The sequence below is a fragment of the Miniopterus schreibersii genome (genome assembly GCF_964146895.1).
Source record: "Miniopterus schreibersii genome assembly, chromosome: 11".
NCBI lineage: Eukaryota > Metazoa > Chordata > Mammalia > Chiroptera > Miniopteridae > Miniopterus > Miniopterus schreibersii.
In genome coordinates, this window is record NC_138111.1 from 28,937,409 (window position 1) to 28,962,474 (window position 25,066).

Sequence of the window (25,066 nt, forward strand, 5' to 3'; positions counted from 1 at the left end):
GAGAGCCGGTGCAAGACTGTTGAGCATTTTATCATCTAGGTGAGCTGCTTGGGAACTTGGGGCCTCAGGCTTTACGGAGGAAGAAACAAAGGCAGAGAAAGGCGATGCCTGCTTTAAACTCTGACGTATGCTTCCTATGAAACACTCATCGTCCTTTGCTGGCTCTAGTTTTCAGGAAAGTGGAGTCGCGGGCCACCGACAGATTTAAATGCATCATCTCTCAGCTGATGAGGGACACAGAGAGTCTGGCAGAGAGCGTCTTTGGTGAACTCGGTACCGTAAGTCTCGGTGAGATAAATCTCATTTTGGATCCTCTTGTTTGTGTTCTCAGTTGAGACAGTGTCAAAACCCTGATTCAAGAACCTTCCAAGTCCTTTATTTTTTCTTGCCTTTTGTTTTGTTTTGTTTTAAATCTAAAGTGAATGCAGGACACACACACCTGAAAAAATTATATTTAAATATAAATAATATTACATTATTTTGCTTCTCTTTCCTTTTCTTTTACAGCTAAATTTAGGACTTATTCTAGTAGCCTTCTAGCTGGTCTGCCCACCTGCCCTCTCTTTCCGCCCCCAGTGCCTGGTTGGTGTTCCTGAGGTACCAGGCCTGTCGTGCCGTGTCCGCGTCCTCTGGCGGCGCTTTGCCTGGCCGTGACTCACTGGGCATCAGGGCCCCGCCTGCACGGCCTGGCCCTGCCTCCTTCGCTGTCGCCCCGCGCCCTTCCCTGGCATGCCATGCGTGGCTGCTCGTTCCCTGTGGGCACTGTGCTGGGTGACGGCAATGCAGCGGGACCAGAGCCACAGCCCTGCCCTCGTGGCGTTTCCTGTGTAACAGTAAAGCCAAAATTAGTGATAAAGCAACGGGGGCTGGGCTGGGCTGGGCTGGGCTGGGCGGGCGGGTGGTGATAGGTGAGCGCAGGCCGCGGGCCGGGAACCCTGCTCTGGAGGGTGGCACGGCCGGTTCTCGCCTTCAGCGGGGAGGCCCCTCCGGCTGCGGAGCGAGGGCGGCGGGCACGCGGCGGGAGGCGGGAGAGCAGCCAGGAGGCCGGTCCCGTCCCGATGGGGCGGCGCCGCCCGACCTGGGAGCTGGCAGAGGGTGCAGACGTGACTTGCTGCCCTCTCATACCCACCTCCACCTTCTGCCCAATCCTGTCAGCTGCTCATTTCTGGATTGCTTAGCTTATTTTTTTTAAGAGACTTTATTTTTAGAGCAGTTTTAGGTTATAGCAAAACTGAGCAGAATGTAAAGATTCCCTATAGACCCCGTCCCCACCTTAGCTTACTTTCACGCCGCCCCAAGGTCAGTTAGTACTTGGTAATTTAGTTTACTGCTGGCCACCCCATTTATAGTTGGGGCTGGGAAGGAAGCACATCAATGCCACTTGTCTGGGAAGCCGCCTTTGTTCCTTTTGTTAAAAAAGAGGAGCATTTTAACCCAGAAATACGGCTCTTGTGTGTGAATTTTATTGTACTGTGCTCTCCCGGAGAAGCCCTGGAGAGCTCACCGGAGTAGCCCCCCGTCTGAGCTGCTGGAGAACAGGGCTGTGTCTTTCTCATCCTTTGTCCCCAGCACCCTGCACAGAGCCTGGGCTGCTGGAAGCTCAGACCACTCAGGAGGACTGCTCTGCGTGCTGAGAGGGAGAAAGGAAATTAGAGGGGAAGGCATGCTTAGAACCTTAAATGACTGACACATGGCACAATGGAAAACCTTTTTTTTCCAGAAAACTTATCTCAGATTCAAAACAGGAATTTTGGAACTCAGAAATATGAACAGTGGATCGTTACAGTTCAGAAGAAGTGCAAGCTGTTACAGATGCCAGACAAAGACAAAGAGAGCAGGATTTGTAAAGCACTGTTCTTGTACACTTCACATTTGCGGGTATGTTGCTTCTTTGAAAAGGTGTATTTTATTTTTTGTTTATTGAAGTGAGAGAGAGAGACATCTAGCTATTGTTCCACTTATTTATACATTCATTGGCCCTGTCTGGAGACCGAACTGGCAGCCTTGGTGTATTGGGACAATACTCGAACCAACTCAGCCGCCCAGGCAGGGCTGGAAAGGCGTGGTTTAGTTGTCGCAGTTACTGGGAGCTGTGGCAGCTGAAGGAACATCAACTTTTCATCCTCACTGAAGTGACTGACACATGGCACAATGGAAAACTTTTCCTTTCCAGAAAACTCATCTCAGATTCGAAACAGGAATTTTGGAACACAGAAATATGAACAGTGGATTGGAATTTTCCAAAGTTCTTATGAAGCAAACTCCAAAAGTTACCCATGCAGCACCTTCTGTGTCTGCTTTCTGAAACTTAACCCTGGAGGCGGCAGGACAGAAAGAAAGGGAGGTTCTGTGCCGTGCCTCCAGCGTTCCCATGATTGAACCATTAGAAAAAATTGGGTGATGACGAACAATGATGTAGATACGTGACTGGTGACAGCCATCTTTAAAGTGCAATAAGTGGCTCCTGTTGCCCTGTCCTAAAGGATGTTTTCTTACCTTTGGTAAAGCTACATGCACACTAGAAAGACACAAATATTTTGGGATGTACTCAGTCAGTATGCATTTACAGAATTGTAATGAACTAAACTGAATATTTGGTGTAGGTGGTCAGCGCCATCATTTTAAACAGGTGCAGTTGTGCCTGGCTGGTGTGGCTCAGCAGTTGAGCATTGACCTAGGATCCAGGAGATCCTGGTTCAGTTCCCAGTCAGGGTACAGGCCTGGGTTGTGGGCTCGATCCCCAGTAGGGGGTGTGCAGGAGGCAGCTGATCAATGACTCTCATCATTGATGTTTCTATCTCTCTCTTTCCTTTTCCCTTCCTCTCTCTGAAATCAATAAAGATATATTTAAAATAAACAAACAAAAACCCAAAAAAACTTTCCCAAAAACAGGTGCAGTTGCAATTCAGTGATGGTGTTAGATGTATAGAGAGATTAAGTTGAATGTCTGAATTATGAGGCAGGTTGATATGGAAGCTGATTTGCTTTCGTTTGTTTTGTTTTGTTTTAATCTTTCACGTGCATTTTTCTTGTAATCTTCTCTTTCTCTTCCAAGGTAGACCTCTAGAATCTAGGGTCATCCTAATTAATTATTGATTCTAGCTAACTGAGATTTTTAAAAAACTGTATTTGATTCCTAGATTAATACCACTGGGGGCTCTTCATCTTAAAAGCTAAATTGGAATAGATTTGAGAAAAATTTATTCTTAAAATTAATTCCATGCCAAGTTACAGCGAATTGAACTTAATTACAGCAGATGTGTTAGACATTAGAAATGCACTGAAACTCGGTGTTCACTTTAAACAGAAACTTAATGATGCCCTCATTATCAATGAGGACGCGCGGACGAAAGATGCTCTGGATTACTTGAAAAACTTCTTCAGTAATGTCCGAGCAGCAGGATTTGATGAGATTGAGCAGGATCTCACTCGGAGATTTGAAGGTGAGTGGTGTTTCCAGAGGAGGAAGCCATGGTGCCTGGTGACTCCAGTGGTAGCCTGCTGGTATGGTGTTATACTTAGCATATGGCGATGCTCAGGGAGTTGTTCTGGGCTTAAGAAGATATCATGGCCTGGCTGGGTGTGGCTCAGTGGTTGAGCGTTGACCTAGGATCCAGGTGATCGGGGTTCAATTCTGGGTCAGGGCACATGCCGGGGTTGCGGGCTCGATCCCCATTCGGGGGCCTGCAGGAGGCAGCGATCAATGACTCTCTCATCATTGATGTTTCTCTCTCTCTCTCCCTTTCCTTTTCTCTCTCTGAAATCAATAAAGATATATTAAAAAAAAAAAAGATATCATAAATGGCAGGACTATTAAGCTTCAATGAAACCTGATAGTTAACGGAGAGAATCTGCAGCTTACCCTATTTCCAATTTTGTGGAAGGAAAAATAGTAGGATTTGCAAAGGATACATTCCATAGAAATAGTTAATAGATAGTAGCATATTTTGGTTTTACTTTCAGTAATTTTATAAAGGTTTACAAAATACAAAAGTATTTTAAAAGTACTATAATTTACATATACTTCTATGTAAAGAAGAAAGCCAAATTGGCCCATAATCTCACATCTCTCATATTAAGAAAAATATTAAATGACAGGTAAGTCTTCCTTCTCCATCTCCCCAATTTTTTTCCCAAAGGTAATTGCTGTTAATAATTTTGGGGGGACCTATACCAAAGTATTTACTACACATATGTGTAACCCAGTGATGTGCTGCTAAACATTGGACAACCAGCTCTCTGGGAGAAACAAAAATATCTGCATTTATTGGTATATTTAATGTATACATTAAATCAGTGGTTATCACATATAAAATTCTGGTCCAAGGTTGAGAGACTAACTGAACTATAGCTGAAGGTCATAGTATATATGTTCTAAATTTCTAGAATTTATAAGTCATTTATAAAATCTTCTCCTTTTGCAGAAAAGCTGCAAGAATTAGAGAGCATTTCCATGGATCCCAGCAATGAGAACCCTAAACTCAGAGACCTCTGCTTCATCTTGCAAGAGGAGTACCACTTAAACCCGGAGACCAGAACCATTCTCTTCGTAAAGACCAGGGCACTTGTGGATGTAAGCTTCTTCCTCCTTGTGAATAGCAGATGGGCTCAGTACCATTTTCTAGAAAAGATTGTTTTTTCTTTTCTTCACTGTTGCAATCACTCTAGTTTATAATGATGTCTTGATGCCTTTATACTTTTTTGATTCTTTTCATCAATTTAAAAAATTTTAGCCATTCTGTGGGTACATAGTGATATCTCACTAGAGTTTTAATTTGCACTTGACTAATGGCTGATACCATTTAGCATTTTTCATATACTTATTAGCCATCCATGTATCTTCTTTGGAGAAATATCTGTTCACGTCTTTTGCCCATTTTAAAAGTGAGTGTATTTGGATTGTTTATTGTGTTATTGTTGAGTTTTTGAGTGATCTTCTTATATTATGACAAAAATGTCCTCTGTTGGGAATCTGATTTGAAATTTTTTCTTCTGGTCTTCTCATTCTCTTAACAAGTACTGTATCTTTTACAGACTGAAAGTTTTAACTTCTGATGAAGTCCAGTTAATCAATTTTTTCTTTTTGTGGAGTGTGCTTTTGGTATTGTATGTAAGAGTGCTTTGCTCACCCACGACCACAGAGGTTTTCTCTGTGTTATCTTCTAGAAGTTTTATAGTTTTACATTTTACAGTTAGGTCTACAATCCATTTTGAGGTATGGGTTGAGATGCTTATTTTTTTCTTTTTGTATGTGGACATCCAGTTGTTCCAGCTCTGTATGTTGAGAAGAATATTCTTTCTCCATTGAATTGCCTTTGTAACTTTTTAAAAAGTCAGCTGACAATATTTATGTGGATCTATTTCTGGATTCTCTGTTCTGTTCCATTCATCTGTACATCTGTCTTTCACCCTTTCCACACTGTGTTTTTGTTTTTTTATACTAGATTTATTGACATATAATTTTCATTCCTTAGAGTTCATCCATATAAATTGTATAATACTATTTTGTTTATTTACAGAGTAATGCAACTATCACCAAAATCTAATTTTGGAACATTTCCATCTCCCCACAAAGAATATTCCCACTCATTTGCAGTCACTCCTCATCAGAATTCTACTGAGTTCTAAATAATCACTGATCATAGTCTATCTTTATAAAGATTTGCCTATTCCGGACATTTCATATAGGTAAAACCAGAAAATAGATGGTCCTTTGAGACTATTTTCATTTCACTTAATTCTTTTGCATAGTAATGTTTTCGAGATCCGTTCATGTTGAGGCAGAAGTATATCGTCTATTTTTTACTGTCATACATCCCACACTGTCTTGATTGCTATAGCTATATAGTAAGTCTTAAAATCAGCTAGTATGAATTCTATAGCTTTTTCTTTTCTTTAAAATTGTTTTAGCTGTCTTCCTTTGCCTTTCCATTTATATTTTAGAATCAACATGTCCACATCTATGAAAAAGTCTACTGGAATTTCTTTTGGGATTGCACTGAATCTATAAACAAATTTGGGGAGAAATGACATCTTAATAATATCGAGTCTTCCAGTCCATGACCATAGTATATCTCTTCATTTTATAGGGCTTCTGTATTAGTTACCTATTGCTGATAACAAGTTGCCCCAAAACTTAGTGACTGGAAATAACATCTGTTATCTTACAATATCCATGCGTCAGGAAGCTGGGAAACAACTTAACTGGGTGTTTTTGGCTCACTGTCTCATAAGGCGGCAGTCAAGGTGTTGGCCATGGCTGCAGTCATCTCAAGGCTTGAACTGGGCGGATCCACTTCCAGGCTCACTGAGGTGCTATTGGCAGGCCTCAGAAGATGTGCTTCTAAGCTCATTCACGCGGTCCTCTCCACAGGGCTGGCTCACAGCATGGCAGCTGGCTTCCCCTAGAGTGAGTGACCCAAGGGAGATATGGAGGTCACAGTCATTTTATAACTTCAACTTGGAAGTGATATCTCATCATGTCTGTCCTATTTTACTAATTAGAAGCAAGGACCCAAAGGTCTGAATACCAGGGAGAACAGATCATTGAGGGCTACCTTAGAGGCCACCTACCACATCTTCTTTGGTTCCTTTTATTGGTGTTTTGTTGTTTTCAGCATGCATATTCTGCATGTATTTTGTTAGACTTATACCTAAGTATTACTTTTTAATGCTATTATAAATGGTACTTTTGTTTGTTGCTGGTATATAGAAATACAACTGATTTCTGTATGTTGATCTTGTGTCCTGAGATCTTGCTAAACTCACAGTTTAATTCTACATACCTACTTTCAATCTGAACTTTGCTTTTATCACTTAAAAAATATCTTAACGATTAAACCATATAAGCTTACAAAGATCTGTACATTTATGGTTAATTATTGCATAGAATTCAGCTCCAAGAAGCTTTTTTTTCTTAGATTTATCAGTCTGAAAACTGTCTGTATAATAACTTAAAGGGTTTTTTTTTCTTGCATATATTTCAATATTGAATTAATACAGATGGTATACAGATAGGCTCCATCTGATAATTGCTTTTCATTTTCAGGCTTTAAAGAAGTGGATTGAGGAAAATTCTAAACTCAGCTTTCTAAAACCTGAAATATTGACTGGACGTGGCAAAACACATCAGAACATAGGTATTTATATATGGTATACAATATATAAGAATATATATAATCAATTCAATTCCTTTTTTAATGCTTATATCAATTGGGGTTCAACTAAAGAAGCAAAACCATAGGAGAGTATACTTACATACATATATGCATATATACATAACATATATATGTGTATATACACACACAGGGATTTATTACAAGTAATTGGCATACACAATTGTAGTGGTAAAGCAAGTCTGAAGTCTGCAGGGTAGGTGGTCAGGAGCAGGCTGGAACCCTACAGGCATGAGCTGTTTGGAGTCTCTCAGCTCAGGAAACACCTATGCCCTCTTTTAAAGGGCTAACTTGATTAGGTCAGGCCCACCTAGGGTCAAACCCCTTTTGATTAACTTAATGTCAACTGATTAGGAACTTTTAATTACATCTGCAAATTCCATTCACAGAAGCACCTAAATGAATAACTAGGGACTAGTTCAGCCTAGCCAAGCTGACATATCAAAAGGCCATCACATGCTCACATGCTCACATGCCAGAAACTTGTAGATGTAGCCTTCTCCCATATGTCCTGCAGACAAAACCAGAGTTATTTTTCTAACATTGCTTGAACATGTCACTTGCCTGCTCAACCAGTAGATTAACTGGAAATAGAAATGTTCTGTTTCTATTTTATTGTTCTTTAAACTGTAGATGCTTTTATGTGTATTATGTATTTTATAATTTCAAAAATAGTCCAAGCAGACAATCCTGAATTCTAGCAAGGGTAGTCAGAGGATGTAAGGCTGCCTCTGGTGTCATCCAGGGGGAGCTGAGGTGGCCAGCCCTCACCTGACGTTCTCACAGCTGTGCTCCCCACGCCTCAGTGACCAGCAGTGACAGGTCCTCACTCTGTTCCTCCTCTTTAGTGTTGTTTATAATAAGCAGTTCCCACCCTGTCAGCCCTCAGTCATCACCCTTGCACTCCCCACTTAGACAAATTTTAAATTTCATGAATCCAAGAGAAAATTCAGATTTTGAAAATTTGGGTTACCAGATGAAGTCCAACACCACAGTATTGTGGTCAAAGTTCCCTACCACCTGACTCCCACAGGAGTCCAGTTTGATTTTGCACTTCATTATTTCCTCACAAATAAGCGCTCGGAAAACATTTTCTTATTTGTTTCCTCATTTATCCATCCATCCATCCATCCACCCATCCACCCACCCGCCCGCCCGCCCACATTATTTAGAACTTCCCCGAGCCGGCCATCGTCCTTCCGCCGGGCAGCCTTCCCCAGCCCCTCCGCGATCGCACAGCGTCGGGTTCTGCCTGCGCTCACTGCTCCTCGCCTGGAATCGCAGCGTCCTAGTCCATCCTTCCTCAAGCTACGAGCTCCTTGTAGATAAAAGCGGACCTTTAGCCATCGTATCCGTGTCTGACAAACCATGATGCCGAGTAAATGTTTGATGAGCAAATGGATGAAGTTCAGGAATTAGTAAGTCTGGTGTCTGTCTTGGGCCTGCTCACCGCTCAGCAGAAGATGACGGTGAAAGGAAGTTGTTTCGGCCTCACAAAAGCTGTCTCAAGATTCTGACCTCCACATATACTAGGAAAAAATGGAACTTCTGTAAATTCTGTTAACTCTGAGGTGGAGATCGCTGAAATACTCCTCTCAGTGTATCAGTGGCTGAGAACTGCCCACTATTAGGGTCCTAGACTTAAAAATTCAAAGCCCAGTTCTGCTGTGAGCTAGCCTGTCGGTTTACCATCTTCCAAGGCCTCAAGGTCTTCATCTGCGAAGGGGAATCATAACACTTGCTATGTCAGCCTGAGAGGCCTGTGTGAGGTTCCAGTGAGTCAGTAGATGAAAATGTTTTGTCAGCTGTAAACTCCTATACACATGCAAAGGCATTATGATTAATTAATTTTTTAATTGATTTCAGAAAGAGGAAGGGAGGGGGAGAGAGCTAGAAACATCAATGATGAGAGAGTCATTGATCGGCTGCCTCCTGCACGCCCCCGACTGGGGATGGAGCTCACAGCCTGGGCATGTGCCCTGACCGGGAATCAAACCGTGATCTCCTGGATCCTAGGTCGATGCTCAACCACTGAGCCACGTTGGAGGGACACAATTAGTTAATTTTTTTGAAAAAAAAATAAAAATTTGTTTTGAGACAGCAAAACTAAAGCCACACAGCTGATAAGTGCTGCAGCTGGGATTTGAACTCAGGCAGCCTTGTGGCAGCGTCCAAATTGTCACCACCCTAAATGTCCTCTCTACAACAATGAGCGGAATAGGCCCTGCTGCCTGGGGTTGTTGGGAGATCGTGAATATAAACCACTTATCACAGTACCAGGCATGTAATAAACATTCCATAATTAATAGCAATTTTTTTCAAGGGTAAAATGTCCCCTTTGGTGAGTTGTATAATGCCCTCTGACTCTGACACAGGAATGACCCTCCCGGCACAGAAGTGTGTACTGGATGCATTCAGAGCCAATGGAGATAAGAAGATTCTGATCGCCACCTCGGTTGCTGATGAAGGCATTGACATTGCTCAGTGCAATCTGGTCATCCTGTACGAGTATGTGGGCAATGTCATCAAAATGATCCAAACCAGAGGTGAGAGAAGCTTTGATGCCATTATTAAATGTCTGCCAGTCTGACTGATTTGTGAGTGTATCTGTCATTCTGGCCTTTCTCCTTTACTGAGTCCTACGTGTGTGTGTGACCAACGGCACAGTGGACTCTGGTTTCACTGCCCTAAAGGTGGCTTATTAGGCCAGGATTAGGTGGCTACGGCTTTGTCCACTATTGTAATTCTTGTTCACAATGAAAACTGTGTACTTGACCAACATTGACTGACATATTTTTGGGAGGATAATTCCCACTGGAGGGAGGCTTTGGCAGTCAAAATGTGCACCTTTCCTGGAAGTGCTTGTGCTGCTGGGCCCCTGTACCAAGGAGCTCTTCTTTCTTACTTGAACCAGAGTCTCCTAACTAGTCTCTCTTCCTTTTTTCAATTTCTGTAACAACAGCTGCCACATTATTTTTCCTGGAAAACAGCTCTGAGCATGTCACTTCCCTGTATAGAAATTTCAGTGGTTCCCCAATTTTCTTGATGTTACAGAGTTTTCCAGTCCAGCACCCACTTATCATTCCTCCCCTTCATTCATGATTCACTTTGGCCAATCTGACTTTGTCCTGTTTTCCTTGTTGTAGAATTGCTCCTATACTGCTCCTGCTGATCGTTGGACCTCTCCCCCACCTCCCTGTCACCCGTCCCAAATCCCCCAGCTGCCAGTCCTCTCTCTTGGATATCCATAACTCTTTATGTCTGTCTTTCAGCACTTCTCATTTTCCACCTCTGTTCTGGTGGTTTTGAACATAGCTTATTTCCCCATTTCTAGAAAGCTCCTGAGGGAAGATCTGTTATTGTTCACCTTAGAGCCCTCACAGTGTCATCCTGAGGGTTCATGTTGGACTGTCTGTAAAGCGGAGTTTCTGATAATGTGGCTGTTTGATCACACTGCAGCATGGAGACTCCGAGGGAGCCAGTGTGAGGTGGGCTCCCAGTTTACCTACATGTCTAATGTGCAGGTGCAACCTCACTGCAGTGTGTGCTCTGATGGCCCGGCTGCCCGAGAAAGTGGGATTCAGTGAACCAGAGTTGAATTTTAGGAATACCCCTTTCTCTTTGCTTACCTATTCTCAGATTTATTAGTTTTAAGTCAAATACACCATACGCCGAATGAAGTATTTTTTTTCTGACAGGCAGAGGAAGAGCAAGAGGTAGCAAGTGCTTCCTTCTGACTAGTAATGCTGATGTAATTGAAAAAGAAAAAATAAACATGTACAAAGAAAAAATGATGAATGAGTCCATTTTAAACCTCCAGGCATGGCATGAAGCAGTATTTAAAAGAAAGGTAAGTCTTTTTATCTGTGCTACTCATTCTGACCATAAGTAACAGAGAACGTGACATGGTTGGTACCTTTTATCAGATGGCTGAGTGTTGCATTAGAACAATAAATTTAAGCTTAAAAATTTGTCCTGCAGTGAACATCAAATTCATTCTGCTTTTAAGTCTCAAAGAGATTAAAATATATTTTATTAATGCTAATACCTAAAGTTGTGTTTTTAGATCTAAAAGGCAAACTGAGCTAGAAATGTTCTTGAGTTGACAGCTTATCTTGAGGACAACACCCTAACACTGCAAGACGTAGTTCTCCTTGGTCTTTTCCTCAGATCTCTGTCTTTCCAACATTTGCAGTCCTCAGAGAAAAGCTCTTATTGCACTGTACAGGTGTTGGCATTCCTAATTGTAGGTATGGGTAATAATGTATAATTTGTAGTGGCACGCCTGTTCAGTTCAGCCTCTTGGTAGTAACCTTCATTTAATTGTAATTTCCTTTATACTCAGAAGCATGGAACCAGATGAGGGAAAATCAAGACACACACACACACACGTGCACATGCATGCACACACATACTTTCTCCAGACTGCAGAGATTTTCATATTAGAATCTCTGGAAGCACTGAACACTGCAGGGCCGGAGGAGAGCTTTAACACTAGAATCAGTGGTTCCAATTCCAGTTCTGCCACTTACAAGATGTGTGACCTCAGGTTACTACTCTGTCTTTTGAATCATCAGTTTCCTCATTTGTAAAGTTGGGGAAATAATGGTATTATACTCACAGGGCAGTTCTGGGGCTAAAATGAGATGTATGCATTGCTTAGCACAGTGCCTGGTATAAAATAAGCACTCAGAAAATGAGAGTCATTATTGGACACAGAGGTGAGGCATACTTTAACTTCATAAAGATGAACCTTATGATTCAGTAGACCAGCTCCACAGTGTCCACGATTTTAAAAGGTCATAATCTTTATGCTCAAAAAGTACTGAGAAACAGTGATGTAAAGCAAATTAACACTCAAAAATACAACTTTACTCATTTTAAGAAATGTTTTTTAACAACACATAAAGGGATTTCAGCCCAAGAAACATAATTCTTTTTAGTTTTAAGAATATACGGTTACCCTTCCCTTCTACTCTTTTCTAAAAATCAATAGAAAAAATATCCTCCAAACTTCAGGAAGAAATACAACTTTTGTAGCCAGTACAACAGGTCAAGAAGTGGAGTGAGGAGAAAACGGGTTATATATCTGTTGATTTAGACTATTGGATAGCATTCGGGATTCCCCTAACACCCATAGATAGAAATGGGCAGAGGTGGTAAAGAATGTAGCTGGGAGTCATTATGTGGCAGCTAGGAGCTTGGAGTCTTGGCATCATCCTTGTCCTATGGTAGATGACCAGCTGCTCTGTCGAAAGAGGAAGGCTTTCCTTTAGAGGTGTGAGGATTTGGGAGTATTTCATCACGGGGAAATAAGATATAAAGGGTATTTCTTACAGTTCTAGTTTGAAATCACTTTCCTTCCTCATGGAGTAGAGAGTAAGATGTGGGGTGAAAGGAAGTTCATTTTGATGAAAGAACTTCCAACATGATGTGTACCCATGACAGCACACAATTAGGATTTCATAGTTTTGCTTTTTTTCACCTTGGTGCACAGAATTAGGCTGCTTCTTCAACCACAGGTGGAGGAGAGGCAGTGAGCTAGAGATTTAATTTGTGACATTAGTTGAGCCTGTTTACCCAGTTATTGAGTTAGTTTTAAGTATAGCAGTAATAGTTTTAACTTACTAGGATTTATTGCCTATAGTAACATTTAAAATATTTGGGATTATTAGTATTTAACTGAATTCCCTTAGGTTTGCTTCATCTCAGACTGCCTTGATTTCCCCTTTATTTTTTTAATTTTTATTTAATTTTAATTTTTTTGCTTTGTTAATCCTCACCCGAGGATATTTTTTCCATTGATTTTTAGAGTGGAAGGGAGGGAGGGAATTGGGGTGGGGGGAGAGAGAGAGAAATTGATTGATTGATTGATTGATTGATTTCTGGTTGCCTTCTGCATGCACCCTGATCTGGGCTGGGGATCGAACCTGCAACCCAGGTATGTGCCATTGACTGGGACTTGAACCCATGACTCTTCGATGTGTGGACCAATGCTCTAACCACTGGGACACACCGGCTGGTGCTTCCCCTTTATATTTGAAGAATATATTGCTGAGTATAGAAGTCCAGGTTGACAATTTTTTTTCAGCATTTGAAAAATATTGTCTCACTTCCTTCTGCCCTTCATGGTCTCTGATGAGAAATCTGCTGTCACTCAGATTGTTTTTTCCTGTATAAGTAAGGTAACATTTTTTTCCGGCTACTTTTAGTGTTTTTTTCTATGTCTTTAGTCTTTGGAAGTTTAATTATAATGTGTTTTGGTGTGGATTTCTTTGGGTTTATCCTGTTTGGTATTTGTTCAACTTTTTGAATCTGTAAGTTTATATTATATGTTCAATTTGGGAAGTGTGTAGCCATTATTTCTTCCAGTACTTTTTAAGCTCTGCTCTCTTTCTCCTCTCCTTTCAGGACTCCAGTGACAAGTTAGATGTGTTTTGATAGTCCTAAAGTTCCCTGAGGCTGTGTTCATTTTTTTCCCCCCCCTTTATATTCTTTCTATTGTTCCAAATTGAGTAATTTCTATTATTTTATGTTCCAGTTCACTGATTCTTTTCTGTCCCCTCCATTTTACTGTTGAGCCCATCTGCTGAGATTTTTATTTTGGTTATTACATCTTTTAATTCTAAATTTCCATTTGGTTATTCTTTATAACTTCCATTTCTTTTTTGAGCCTTTATAATTGTTCATGTTTCAAGAGTGTTTATGAATACTCATTGAAGCATTTTTATCATGGCAGCTTTAGACTCTCTGATAATTATAACATCTCTGTCTTCTCAGTGGTAGCATCCATTGATTGTCTTCTTTTCATTCCGTTTGAGATCTTTCTGGTTTTTGGTATGAAGAGTGATTTTTTATTGAAACCTGGACATTTTCATATTATATTATGAGACTTGGAATCTTACTTAACCTTCTGTGTTAGCTGGCTTTTTCTGACACCTTTCTGGCAGAGGAGGTGGGGACATTGTCTTATCACTGATAGGTGAATGTAGAAGTTTAGGCTCCTCACTCATCTGTTGATACCAACGAGGGGGAGGCTCCTTGTTGCTGCTGGGTGGAGGTGAGAGCTCTGGCTCCCCACATAGTCTCCACTGACACCATAGGCAAGGATTAAGCAGGGATGGAAGTCCTGGTTTCCTTCTTAGCCTTCTCTGACACCACCAGGTGGGAGTATTGGGGCACTTCATTACAGCCGTGTGGAAGTCTTGGTTCCACCCTCAGCCCTTGCTGGCATGGGTGGAAGTTGGGTCACAGTTTTTTTGTTGTTTTGTTTTACTCAGTGGTGTTTGGCTGGAGTAGAATAGTTATTGGCTAAAAGTTTTCTGTCTTTCTAAGCTGCCCCTTTCCTGGCCCTTTGGCTGGAGAGAGTAGGTTTTTGTTGGGACTTATTTTACCTGTGCCCATAGGCATTTTTGGTTGCTAGCTTCTTCAGCTCCAATCTGGGATATATGAGGTAAAAAGAAAACCCAGGGAACTTACTGCCATGGTGTTCCTAGGGTCCTGAGGTTCCTAGCTGGTCTGCCTTTTTCTTTTCACCCTTTAGAATTTTCTTATGTTTGTTTTAAATAAACATAAGTAGTGCTTAGCCGAGGCCTAAATTTTGAAATAGAATACAGTCATAGTATACATACATTTAACTTTACTGTAATTTGACAGTACTCTCTGTGGTTGGAAAAGGAGAGAGAAAAAGAGATTTTAGATGGTGGGACCTCTTCTGCCTGCTGTTCCATTCAATGGGTTTATGCCCTGGAAGTGGATGTAATTATGTATGAAACAGACCATGCATATCATTTATCTATTTGTGAAGGGCATTTTAAGTTTTGCCAGCTGCTAAAGTAGAAAGCATGGTTCACGTGACTTTTTTATGGACATCTTTAGTGCTTTTATGGGCAACTTTGATGAGGAAATTAAAAGACTAATTGGAGGCCACAGTTAAACATTGACTAACAAAGAGTTAGGAGAACCAATAAAATTATCTAGGGGATTTTTACAAAGCTGCCAGGTACCACATGTTCATGGAAGTGTATATGAATACAGAATGAATGATATACATATGTGTATATATATATATATATATATATATATACACATATGTATCCTAGTTATACTTAAATTACATTTATGAGGTGTTTCTTTTTTACCATGTAGATTCACCAGATCCAGATTGATGAAAAATTCATCAGGGACAGTCAAGGAAAAGTAGAACCTGTACTTGATAAGAAAAATAAGAAACTGCTCTGCGGAAAGTGCAAAACCTTTGCTTGTTTCACATCTGATATAAGAGTGATAGAGGTAAGCAGCCTTTTCTACTGGCTCATTTTTTAGCACTAATTAAAGCTTACTAACTATTGGTGAGATGTTTATAATAAGGACACTATTATTTCCTTAAAACCCATGTCATGGTTCCATGTATTTTACAAAAGCTAAAAAGTTAAAAAAGCAACCCTTAATTTTAACAAATCATTTTAAAAACTGCTGCACAGCCACATAATTAAATATTATGTGGCCATTAAAAATAATGGTTATGCTAAATGCAATGTGGTTTCCTGGATTAGGTCTTAGAACAGAAAAAGTTTTGCTAGGAAAACAGGTAAAATCTGTAGTTTAGTTAATAGTAATGTGCTGATATTAACTTCTTAGTTTGGACAAGTGTACTATGGTACGTAAGATGTTAGCATTCAGGAAAGGTGGGTGAAGGATATATAGGAATTCTCTGGACTACATTTATAATTTATCTGTAAATCTAAAATTATTCCAAAGTGAGGTTTATTAAACAAAATGACTATGAAGCTTATATAGTATCGTGAAAAACTCCTCATAAACTAGTGGTAAAGTGGAAAAAATAACCAGGATACAAAATTATAAACATGCTATGATTATAGCTGTGTGAGATAATAGCAGCAACACCACTATCACCATCAACAACAGTAAAAGAAAAAACTGCAGGAAAAAAACTACAGGAAATATGCTAACATTTATTAATATTTTGCAGTGAGACTCCATGATTTTTTTTTCTCTTTGTACTATTTTATGTTTTCTAAACTTTCTTTTTGGGATACAGATCACTTTTATAAACAAAATATCTCCTTGTTTTTAAAACACGGTTTCTGTAGGTTATATATATATACAGAAATTGGATGTAACTCAACTGCTGCCAATGGAGGGTTGGGTGGAGTCCCCAGGCTGGTTCAGATGATGAGTGATAACTTTAGGGTTCTGTTTGTTCTTCAGAAAGCCGAACTCTCTAATCCAACTGTTTGAGCAGGAAGCGTATTAGGGGTGATACTGGCAAGTTCCCAGACCGTTCTGAGTCTGCTTCTTTAGATGTAAAAGATCCTTTGAGCTGGATGATTTTTCTATTGAAAATGGCCCTTTTAGATCGTACGTTTTCCTGAGAGCCTGGTATGTTGGATCTGCATTTGTTGTGTGTGGTGTGGCTTTTTTCAGGTTTGCGCCAAAGTTGGCTGTGGGCGGGGCCTGTGGACACATTAGTCCCTCACCCTGTTCAGATCCATACTGACCCTCTGTTGTTTTTCTCTGTGTCTTTTGGATCATGCCTGTCAGGCCACTGGTGACCTCAGGCTTCCAGATCTGCAATAAATACCCTTTTTGTTTCTGAATTAATAAAGAATATTTACTTAAAGAAGCTAGGTTGCCTGGAAACTTGTTAGTTTTCCTATCAGCTCACTTGCCCCTCCACCCCAGCCCTTACTTCCACCCATGTAATTTGATTGGGAGTCAGGCTGCATGGATTCTGTGTTGGCTTAGGTGAATCCATATTTCCTTCTTTCCCTATCTGTAAAGTAAGTGGGAACCTGCCTGCTCTTCATCCCAGACTATTGTGGAGTTTTTTGGTTTTTTTAAATCACAATTGTGAACTGGTTCTAACATTGTTTTGTATGTTCGATCCCTTCATCTATAGGAATGCCATTACACCGTGGTTGGAGACACTTTCAAGAAGTCCTTTGTGACTAAATTACACCCCAAACCAAAACATGTGGGGATTTTTGAGAAGAAAGCAAAGGTATTCTGTGCCAGACAGAACTGCAGTCATGACTGGGGAATCCATGTGAAGTATAAGACATTTGAGATCCCAATTATAAAGATTGAAAGTTTTGTGGTGGAGGATATTGCAACTGGAGAACAGAGACTGTATGCAAAGTGGAGGGACTTTCATTTTGAGAAGCAACCATTTGATGCTGTAGAAATGGCCAAGTGACCTCAGGACCCCATTCTGCAGCTACAGGGAGTGGGTGGTCTAGAGTGAGGAGGAGATCATCCCCAGTGTGTAAATCATGACTCGCTCGTACCACTGTTAAGATACTTACCTAAGGCTTGTACTGTACTGAATGTTTATCACTGAATTCACCTTCTGTTCATAGTTAACAGCTTGTATTACACCATGTATGTAAAGCACGCTCGAGGGAATCAGAACGCTGAATGCTTCATAGGCCACTAGAGCTCTAAGGACTTGAGAAGGTGTTGAAGCCTCAACTTGTCTTTCTCTCCTTCCCTTCTGAGCTAACTGCCAGTGTGTGCCCAGTAGGCACTCAGCACACTTTAGAATGAATGAATGAATGAATGAATGTCGAAAGGTTTTCCATACTTCCCTTTCTTTCCTTAACCTACTGTAAACCAGCTTTTGCTTTTAACAATCTACTGAAATTGTCCTTGTCAAGGTCACCAGCGACTGGTTGCCAACTCCATCGGGCACTTCTTACCCCTCTCTGAGCTCGTTGCTGCTTTGGGCCCTGTCCAGTACTCTTTTCTTGGCTCTTGTTCTTGTCTTCTATCTCTTCTAGCTCTATCCCAGTCTTTTCTATTGGTTCCTCTTTGCTGGTCCCTTAAATGTTCATAATTCCCAGGGTTCAGCATATATACATGCACATCTATGAAATGGTTACATATACTCGTGTTCTCTATGTAGCAATGTATGGCTTATAATCTTAAAATTCTGTAGTAGAGCCCTGGCTAGTGTGGCTCAGTTGATTGAGAGTCTCATGTACTGAGAGATCCCCAGTTCGAGTCCCAGTCAAGGCACATGCCTGGGTTTCCAGCTCAATCCCCAGTGTGGGGTGTGCGGGAGGCAGCCAACTGGAGTTTCTCTCTCTCTCTCTCCCTCTCCCTTCATCTCTCTCTCAAATCAATAAAAAAATATTAAAAAAAAATTTCTATAGTGGACAACTTTTAGTAATGGGCATGTAAGTGGTACAGTACTTCTTGAGAAGCTGATTTCTGTTCTTTTAGTTTATTGTACACCTTGCCCTATTATTTTCATGTCCTGTGCCATTGTTCCCTTTGAATGGCCATCCCAAGCCATTTCCCAGTAATAGTTGATGGTCAGCACTTGGACTTTGTGCTGTTATCTCCCTTGGATGACACTGATGAGGCAGTTAATTTGCTGTCCTTTCTATTTAAAAAAACAGAGTGCATATCCAAATGTCACTCCTCTGTTATTGAACAAGGTTCGCTGGTTTTCCTGAGTTTAGTTTGGGGTTTTTCAGACATGAAGACAATGGCCTGAGTTTTGCTGTTTGTATCCAGGCCAAGGTATTTTGTGTTAATTCAGGGTAGGCTTTATAGTAATTTAAGCAACTTTCTAAAACAGATTCAGATTAGTTGTTTGTAATCCAGGTCGGTGGTCCAAAAGTCACCTCATTAACATAACAAGAGACATATTTGTCCCTCCCATCACCTAGGACATTCCAAGAACTTTAGAAGCTCTGCCTGAAATGAGAGATGATTACCAACTATATATATTATTATAATCACAATCTCACAAATATCTTTTTTTATATGGAATTGCCTTTTTTGGATGCTGTTCAAGAACTCCAATAGGATACATAAAACATCTACTGGAAGTCTATTTGAAAAAAGTTCTTTTAAGGTTCTAAAACGTCCATTTTAGATGAAGGTGAGTAGGCTCTCTTCCCTTCAGCCAACAGAAGACAGACTAAAGCTGAAGCAAGAGAAATTTTCCTTGTTTGATTTTATCATGGAGTCAAGCCATTGCCAGGTATAGAGCCTGGAACAGAGAAGGCACTTGGTTAATATTCATTGAATAAAAGAAACCGGTAAGTAGGATTTTAAAAAATGAAAACTTTTCCATAAAATATTTTTATTGATTTTTAGAGAGAAAGGGGGAGAGAGAGAGACATCGATATGAGAGCAAAACATCGATCAGCTGCCTCCTGTATGCCCCATCTGGGGATCGAGCCTACAACCTGGGCCTGTGCCCTGACTGGGACTCGAACTGGCAACCCATCCGTGCACTGGATGATGCCCAACCAACTGAGCCACACTGGCCAGGCAAGAAATGAAAACTCTTGGCTGATGTCCCAGTGCTGGTCATTGGATTTCTGGATGAGGCTGCATTTCAGAGCCAACTGGGGAGTCTTTTTCATGGGCACGTGCCCAGCCCCCATTAGAACATCCTGGCAGGTTGTCCAGCCACATGTATTTTATGAAGTTCCTCAGGTATGTAAATGAAAGTCCACAGGACTCTTGAGGAATTAGGAGAGTTTTATTCTGATATGATTTGCAAATCAGGGGACACAGCCTACATCATGAACCAAAGACATAAATATATAATCCTTATTCATGATAATTTGGCTATCCGAGTGAATAAAAACAACTTGGGTATTAAATTCTGTTTGTGGTCATGACATTTAATAACTTTCTAAGAAAGCAGCCAGTGGAACCTTAGTTACTGTTTTCAAGAAGTAACTACACTGCTCCTACGTAGCCCTGCAGGGTAACCACACTGTCCTAATGTAACCCTGGGAGGGAAACTGTGCCAAAATAATGTTCTTTATTTAAGTGACTAGGAAACTCCCAATATTTTTAGACTAGGAAATAGTGGAAGATAAAGTTCTAAGGTCACAAGTTATTAACTGTTACCCCATCCTACTGGTGGCCATATCCCCTGGCACATGGAGCAGCCCAGAAGAATGATGCCATTGCAAATGGAAGGTAAGATGAGAGGGGAAATGATAAGGAGGTAGTCTGAGTTTGAGTCATTCGATCCAATCAAGCCTGTGGCCATGGCCACCCCTGTTTTTCAACTGTTTTATGAACCAATTATTGTTATTTATTATTATTATTTCTGTTAAGCCAGTTTGAGTTGTGCTTCTAACACCATAACTAAGAGAAGCATGACTAATATATTCTCCCCCTAGATTGCTCTCCACCTACATGAAGGTCACCCCATAGCCAAAGATTCATGTGCTCATTTGCTGCATTAAATATGCTTGTCAGTTAACTTGCTGTGCACGCCCAAGAATGCTTGTTTCCCTAGGAGGGATCAGGCAGAGATCATGTTGGTTCCTGAACACTTGCATTTTACCTGCATAGCACTGATGTACTTGGTTGTAAAAACAGGAGAACTTGGGGGGGGGGGTATCTGTAATGCTTTCAACAATACAGATAAATTCAAACAAACAAACAAACAAAAACCCAGGTGAACTTGAAGGTCATCCGGGCTTTGAGAAGCTGCAGTTTAAGGTTTACTCTGCTCTAAATATACCAAAACCGTAGCCCCACACACAACAGAGTTCAATTCCAAAGTCAAAGTTTTCCTTGAAAATAGATTTAATCTTATTCAAATTAGAAATGTTCTGTGTCTCCAAAACCACCTCCAAACAAAGTTACCTTCTTAACAAATGAAAATTTTCCAGGGGAAAATTTTTTAAGATAGTAAAAGGAAACTTCACGTTTCTTTAATGTCAATCCATCAAAAGGCACATAATCAAAAAATGTCATTTGACCTGTCCAGGAGGGGTCAGGGGGAGGGGGAGAATTGCAATCACCGCTGTCATATGAAGTCCGAAAAAGTTCTTATCTACCCATGTCAGTTAACACTGCTGTAATAGGCAAAGGTGAATGACTCTCAAGGGCAAGGAACAAGAAAAGAGGACGGAGACACCTTATGAGGTACCCGCCCTTGGCCAGAATCAAACCCGGGACCCTTCAGTCTGAGGGCCGACATGCTAACCACTGAGCCCAACTGGCTAGGGCCTAAATTCTTTATAAGTACTAATTAACTCTTTACATAAAATGTTACCTCTGGTTAAAAATAACGCAGTAGCCAGTCTGTACTGATTGCCTACCCAGGACGGGCACTGTGTAAGTACTTCAGTACTTCTCTTGTTCCCCCACCGCCAACCTGGGAGGCATTTGCTATTATGGTCCCCTGTACCCAGGCGGCCAGGGGTATATCTGGTGTTTGATCCCGTGCTGCCTGACCACACACTCAGCCACGTTGTTATGCAACATCTCTTAAACTGCCATTGTATCTGGAATCCGTACCACAAAACAAATGGACAGCTGTCTGGAGAATGCTTTAGAAAAGTCAGTCTTGGCTCATTGACTTTAAATGAATAGGAGGGGCTGTTATATTGGGGAGAGGCGTTAAGCGGCTTCAGGGTCTTGAATGCCACCGCACTAGATTTGTTCATTTCCCTTTGGTTTAAAACTTCCAGGGATGGGGTAAAGAATTACATCCTGTTTTTCTAGTGAGCAAAAGAAATCTAGACAGATGCACACAAGAATAAACTTTCATAGAGACTGCATTTTAAATAAAAATTGGGAAATCTGCCAACTGCATTTTATCAAAGGCAGAGTTAAGGACTGGTCACTTGTATAAAATATGGCCATTTTAATAATTAGCACTCATCTGAGATATCTGGCAAAGAAAACACAGAAGTGTAAAGATAAGAACAAAGTGGTGAGCCACACTGTCTTTCTGTAATACATTATTTAACAGATTTCGTATAAATAAATATTACAATTTCTTACTTAAATGGCCTTCTCTCATATTTCCCTGGCATTAGATGTTTCTTGGTCAAATTTTAGATTTGGGGCCCATCTGGTATATAGAGTCTATGCTTTCTCCAGTGCTTTGTATCACATTCCAGAACACAAAGGGGATGCCATTTGGAGCAGCACCTGCTACACAGGCTATTGCCTCAGGTGCAGGCGTTCGCGTGGTAACAGGTTCTCCCACCCTTCACTCTGTGCTCCAAGGCAACTTTAAAACGCCTGTTACACTTCTTGATTGTGTTGAATTCCATGGTGTGCTAAAAAAGCTTTTCTTAAACATCCAGCTTATTTACAATACAACATATTTTTGCAACCACTTAAAAGCTTCAGCCTCTAGTTGTGTTTGAGAGAGAAGAGTTTCAATTACCTCAAAGACCTTAAAATAATTTTTTTAATGAATCGATTTTTAAAAAATGGTATGGGGTTGCCCTAGCCGGTTGCTCAGTGGTTAGAGCGTCAGCTCGTGGACTGAAGGGTCCTGGGTTTGATTCCATCCAAGGTCATGTACCTTGGTTGCAGGCTGGATCCCCAAGTAGCAAAATGTGGAAATAACCCATACATCCATTCAGGCATGACTGCAGAAACAAAACATGGTACACTCATACAATGGAATATTATTCACCTTTAAAAAAGAAGGATATTCTGGCACATGCTACAACATGGATGAACCTTGAAAATATTACGTTAAATGAAATAGCAAGGCACAGAAGTGATTCCACTTAAGTGAGGTACCTAGTGTGGATAAAAAAAGGGGAAATTCTATGGAAAGTAACCTCACAGGTTGATCTAATCGTAAATTCCTAACTGTGCAGGTCATGGTGGGTACTCATGCCCCAGGCATATAACTTCTTTAGTGAAAGGTTGTAAGCCAGCCCTGTTCATTGTTCTTGTGCATCTAGGTTACACGCCTTTTAAATGCCAGAAGTAATACCCTTGAAGGGGGTATTAACCCTCAAGAGAACACATACTCTTATTATCCTGTAATCTGATCCCTGCCATGCTTTCTCCAGTCTTCTTAATTTCAAATGCATAAAAGAAACTGCAGGCCTGACTGGTGTGGCTCAGTTGGTTGGAGAATCGTCCAGTGTAATGAACGGTTACGGATTCAGTTTCTGGTCAGGGTACATACCTAGGTTGTGGGTTCCATCCCAGGTCAGGGTATGTACAGCAGGCAACCAATGTTTCTCTCTCACATCCTTGTTTCTCTCTCTCTCTTCTCCTTTCCCCCTTCCTTCCTCCCCTCCACTCTTTCTAAGAATCAATGGAAAAAATATCCTGGATTAACAATAACAACAACAGAAACCACCAAAAACTGCAAAACTGTTATTCTCTGGAGCATTTTGGATCTTGTTCCATGGCGTATGTCATCAGTTTGGCTCAAATAAACTCATAACAATTCTCTACAGTTTTGGATGTTTCTTTTGTCGATACTAGAATAGTCAAATTTAGAGACAAAGTAGAAAGGTGGTTGCCAGGGGCTGAGGGAGGGAAGAATGCAGAATTATTATTTAATTGGTACAGAGTCTCAGTTTGGGAAGATGAAAAGCTCTGAGCACGGATGGTTGTGATGGCTGCACAACAGTATGAATGGACTTAACGCCACTGAACTGAACGCTTAAAAATGGTTAAAAGACATTTTTATGTTACAGATGTATTACTACAGTAAAAAAGATTATGCATCTGATTGTGCTTCTAAGCTTATCAATTTAATCCTAAGTAGAAATTAGTTTATAAATTCGCAGGAATCTTGACTCCATTTTTATCAAAAGAATTAAAAACATGCACAGAAAAAGGTGATGTGGGAAGGAACATGAGGTAATGATCTTTTTTCTAAAAGGCATTTTCAACAATGAGTTTGTTTATGTAATAAAAAAGGGAAAACACACGTATGTTTCTGGGGAATTCTTAATTATGTACATTAATATTTAATATATTTTCTTTATTTAAAATGTTTTCACAAACTGTCATTTAAATCCTGACATTAGATGCAAGTAAAAATCATTTAAGTAAAAGTCATTAGAGGAAATTTCTTTTTTTAACCCTCACCTGAGGATATTTTTTCCACTGCTCTTCAGAGTAGAAGGGAGGGAACAGAGCGAAGCACAGATGTGAGAGAGACACAGCAGGTGGCTGCCTCCAGCACCCCCTCACCGGCCGGGGGATTAAGCCTGAAACTGAGGTCCGTGCCCTCGGCCAGAATCGAACCTGGGACCCTTCAGGCCACCGCGGATGCTCTAACCACTGAACAACCGGCCAGGGCTGAAGGGAGTTTCTTAAATGAAATCTCGAGGAAAGCGAGTGGAGGAAGACAATAATCCTTAACCCAGGGGGCGGAGGCAGGCGCCGTTTCCCGTTTCAGCCTTTCCTCCTTTGGTTAAACCAAATTCTTGTGTAAATGACCGCTTTGGGTGGGCTCTGAGAAAGGCTTGGGCGGCAGGAATCCTGACGGCGGGAGGCGGGAAAGGGGCGCTGCAAACTCCCCCCTCCCCGCAGAACCCACCTACCCCTTCCTTGGGGCCAGTGCTCGGGGCACTGCCCCCCATTCCAGATTCTTCAAACCCAGCTGCCCCCCCCCCCCAAGCGCTGGCACGGCACCTGCCCGTGGGCTCGGCGTTCCTCCCCCCTCCCGGCCTTTGCTGTGTAAGAAACAGGGACCCCTTGGCCAGGTTATACCGCCCTCGGCCCTCGGGGAGATTTGAACCAAAAGCTCTAGGACTAAAGGGCCGGCAAGGTCAAGGCGAAAATCCACCTGGAGCTCCCCGCAAACTTCTTTTCGTGAACCACTTGCTGAACTCATGAATTCGGGGTAACCGGTCGACCCGAACCCCCGGGAGCGCGGAACTCCTCAGCGCGGTCCTTGAGCCCTCAGCTAGCTTCCCCCACCCCTCACCCCCTCACCCCCTCACCCCCTCACCCCCTCACCCCCTCACCCTTTACCCCGTCACCCCCTCACCCCCTCACCTTCGGCAGGCACAAATCTACGGCGATCACGCGCCAGAAATCCCAGCGCTCGGAGGCCCCGCCCACAGGCCAGGTCAGCCAATCGTGGCACGCGCAGGCCACGTGGGGGC

The 25,066-nt window shown here is 41.5% G+C and overlaps 1 protein-coding gene across 2 annotated transcripts in view; it reads left to right on the plus strand.

The window, feature by feature from the left end:
* Window positions 1-18,324, plus strand: part of RIGI (RNA sensor RIG-I) — a 51,332-nt gene extending 33,008 nt beyond the window's left edge. For both annotated transcript variants that reach the window (XM_081150903.1, XM_081150902.1), the window contains exons 10-18: window positions 169-288; window positions 1,721-1,878; window positions 3,308-3,443; window positions 4,425-4,573; window positions 7,049-7,139; window positions 9,551-9,721; window positions 10,874-11,025; window positions 15,324-15,467; window positions 17,098-18,324. In XM_081150903.1, coding sequence (XP_081007029.1) covers window positions 169-288; window positions 1,721-1,878; window positions 3,308-3,443; window positions 4,425-4,573; window positions 7,049-7,139; window positions 9,551-9,721; window positions 10,874-11,025; window positions 15,324-15,467; window positions 17,098-17,394 — 1,418 coding nt within the window. In that variant the 3' untranslated portion in view covers window positions 17,395-18,324. The remainder of the gene's footprint in view (window positions 1-168; window positions 289-1,720; window positions 1,879-3,307; window positions 3,444-4,424; window positions 4,574-7,048; window positions 7,140-9,550; window positions 9,722-10,873; window positions 11,026-15,323; window positions 15,468-17,097) is intronic.
* Window positions 18,325-25,066: the final 6,742 nt, after the last annotated feature.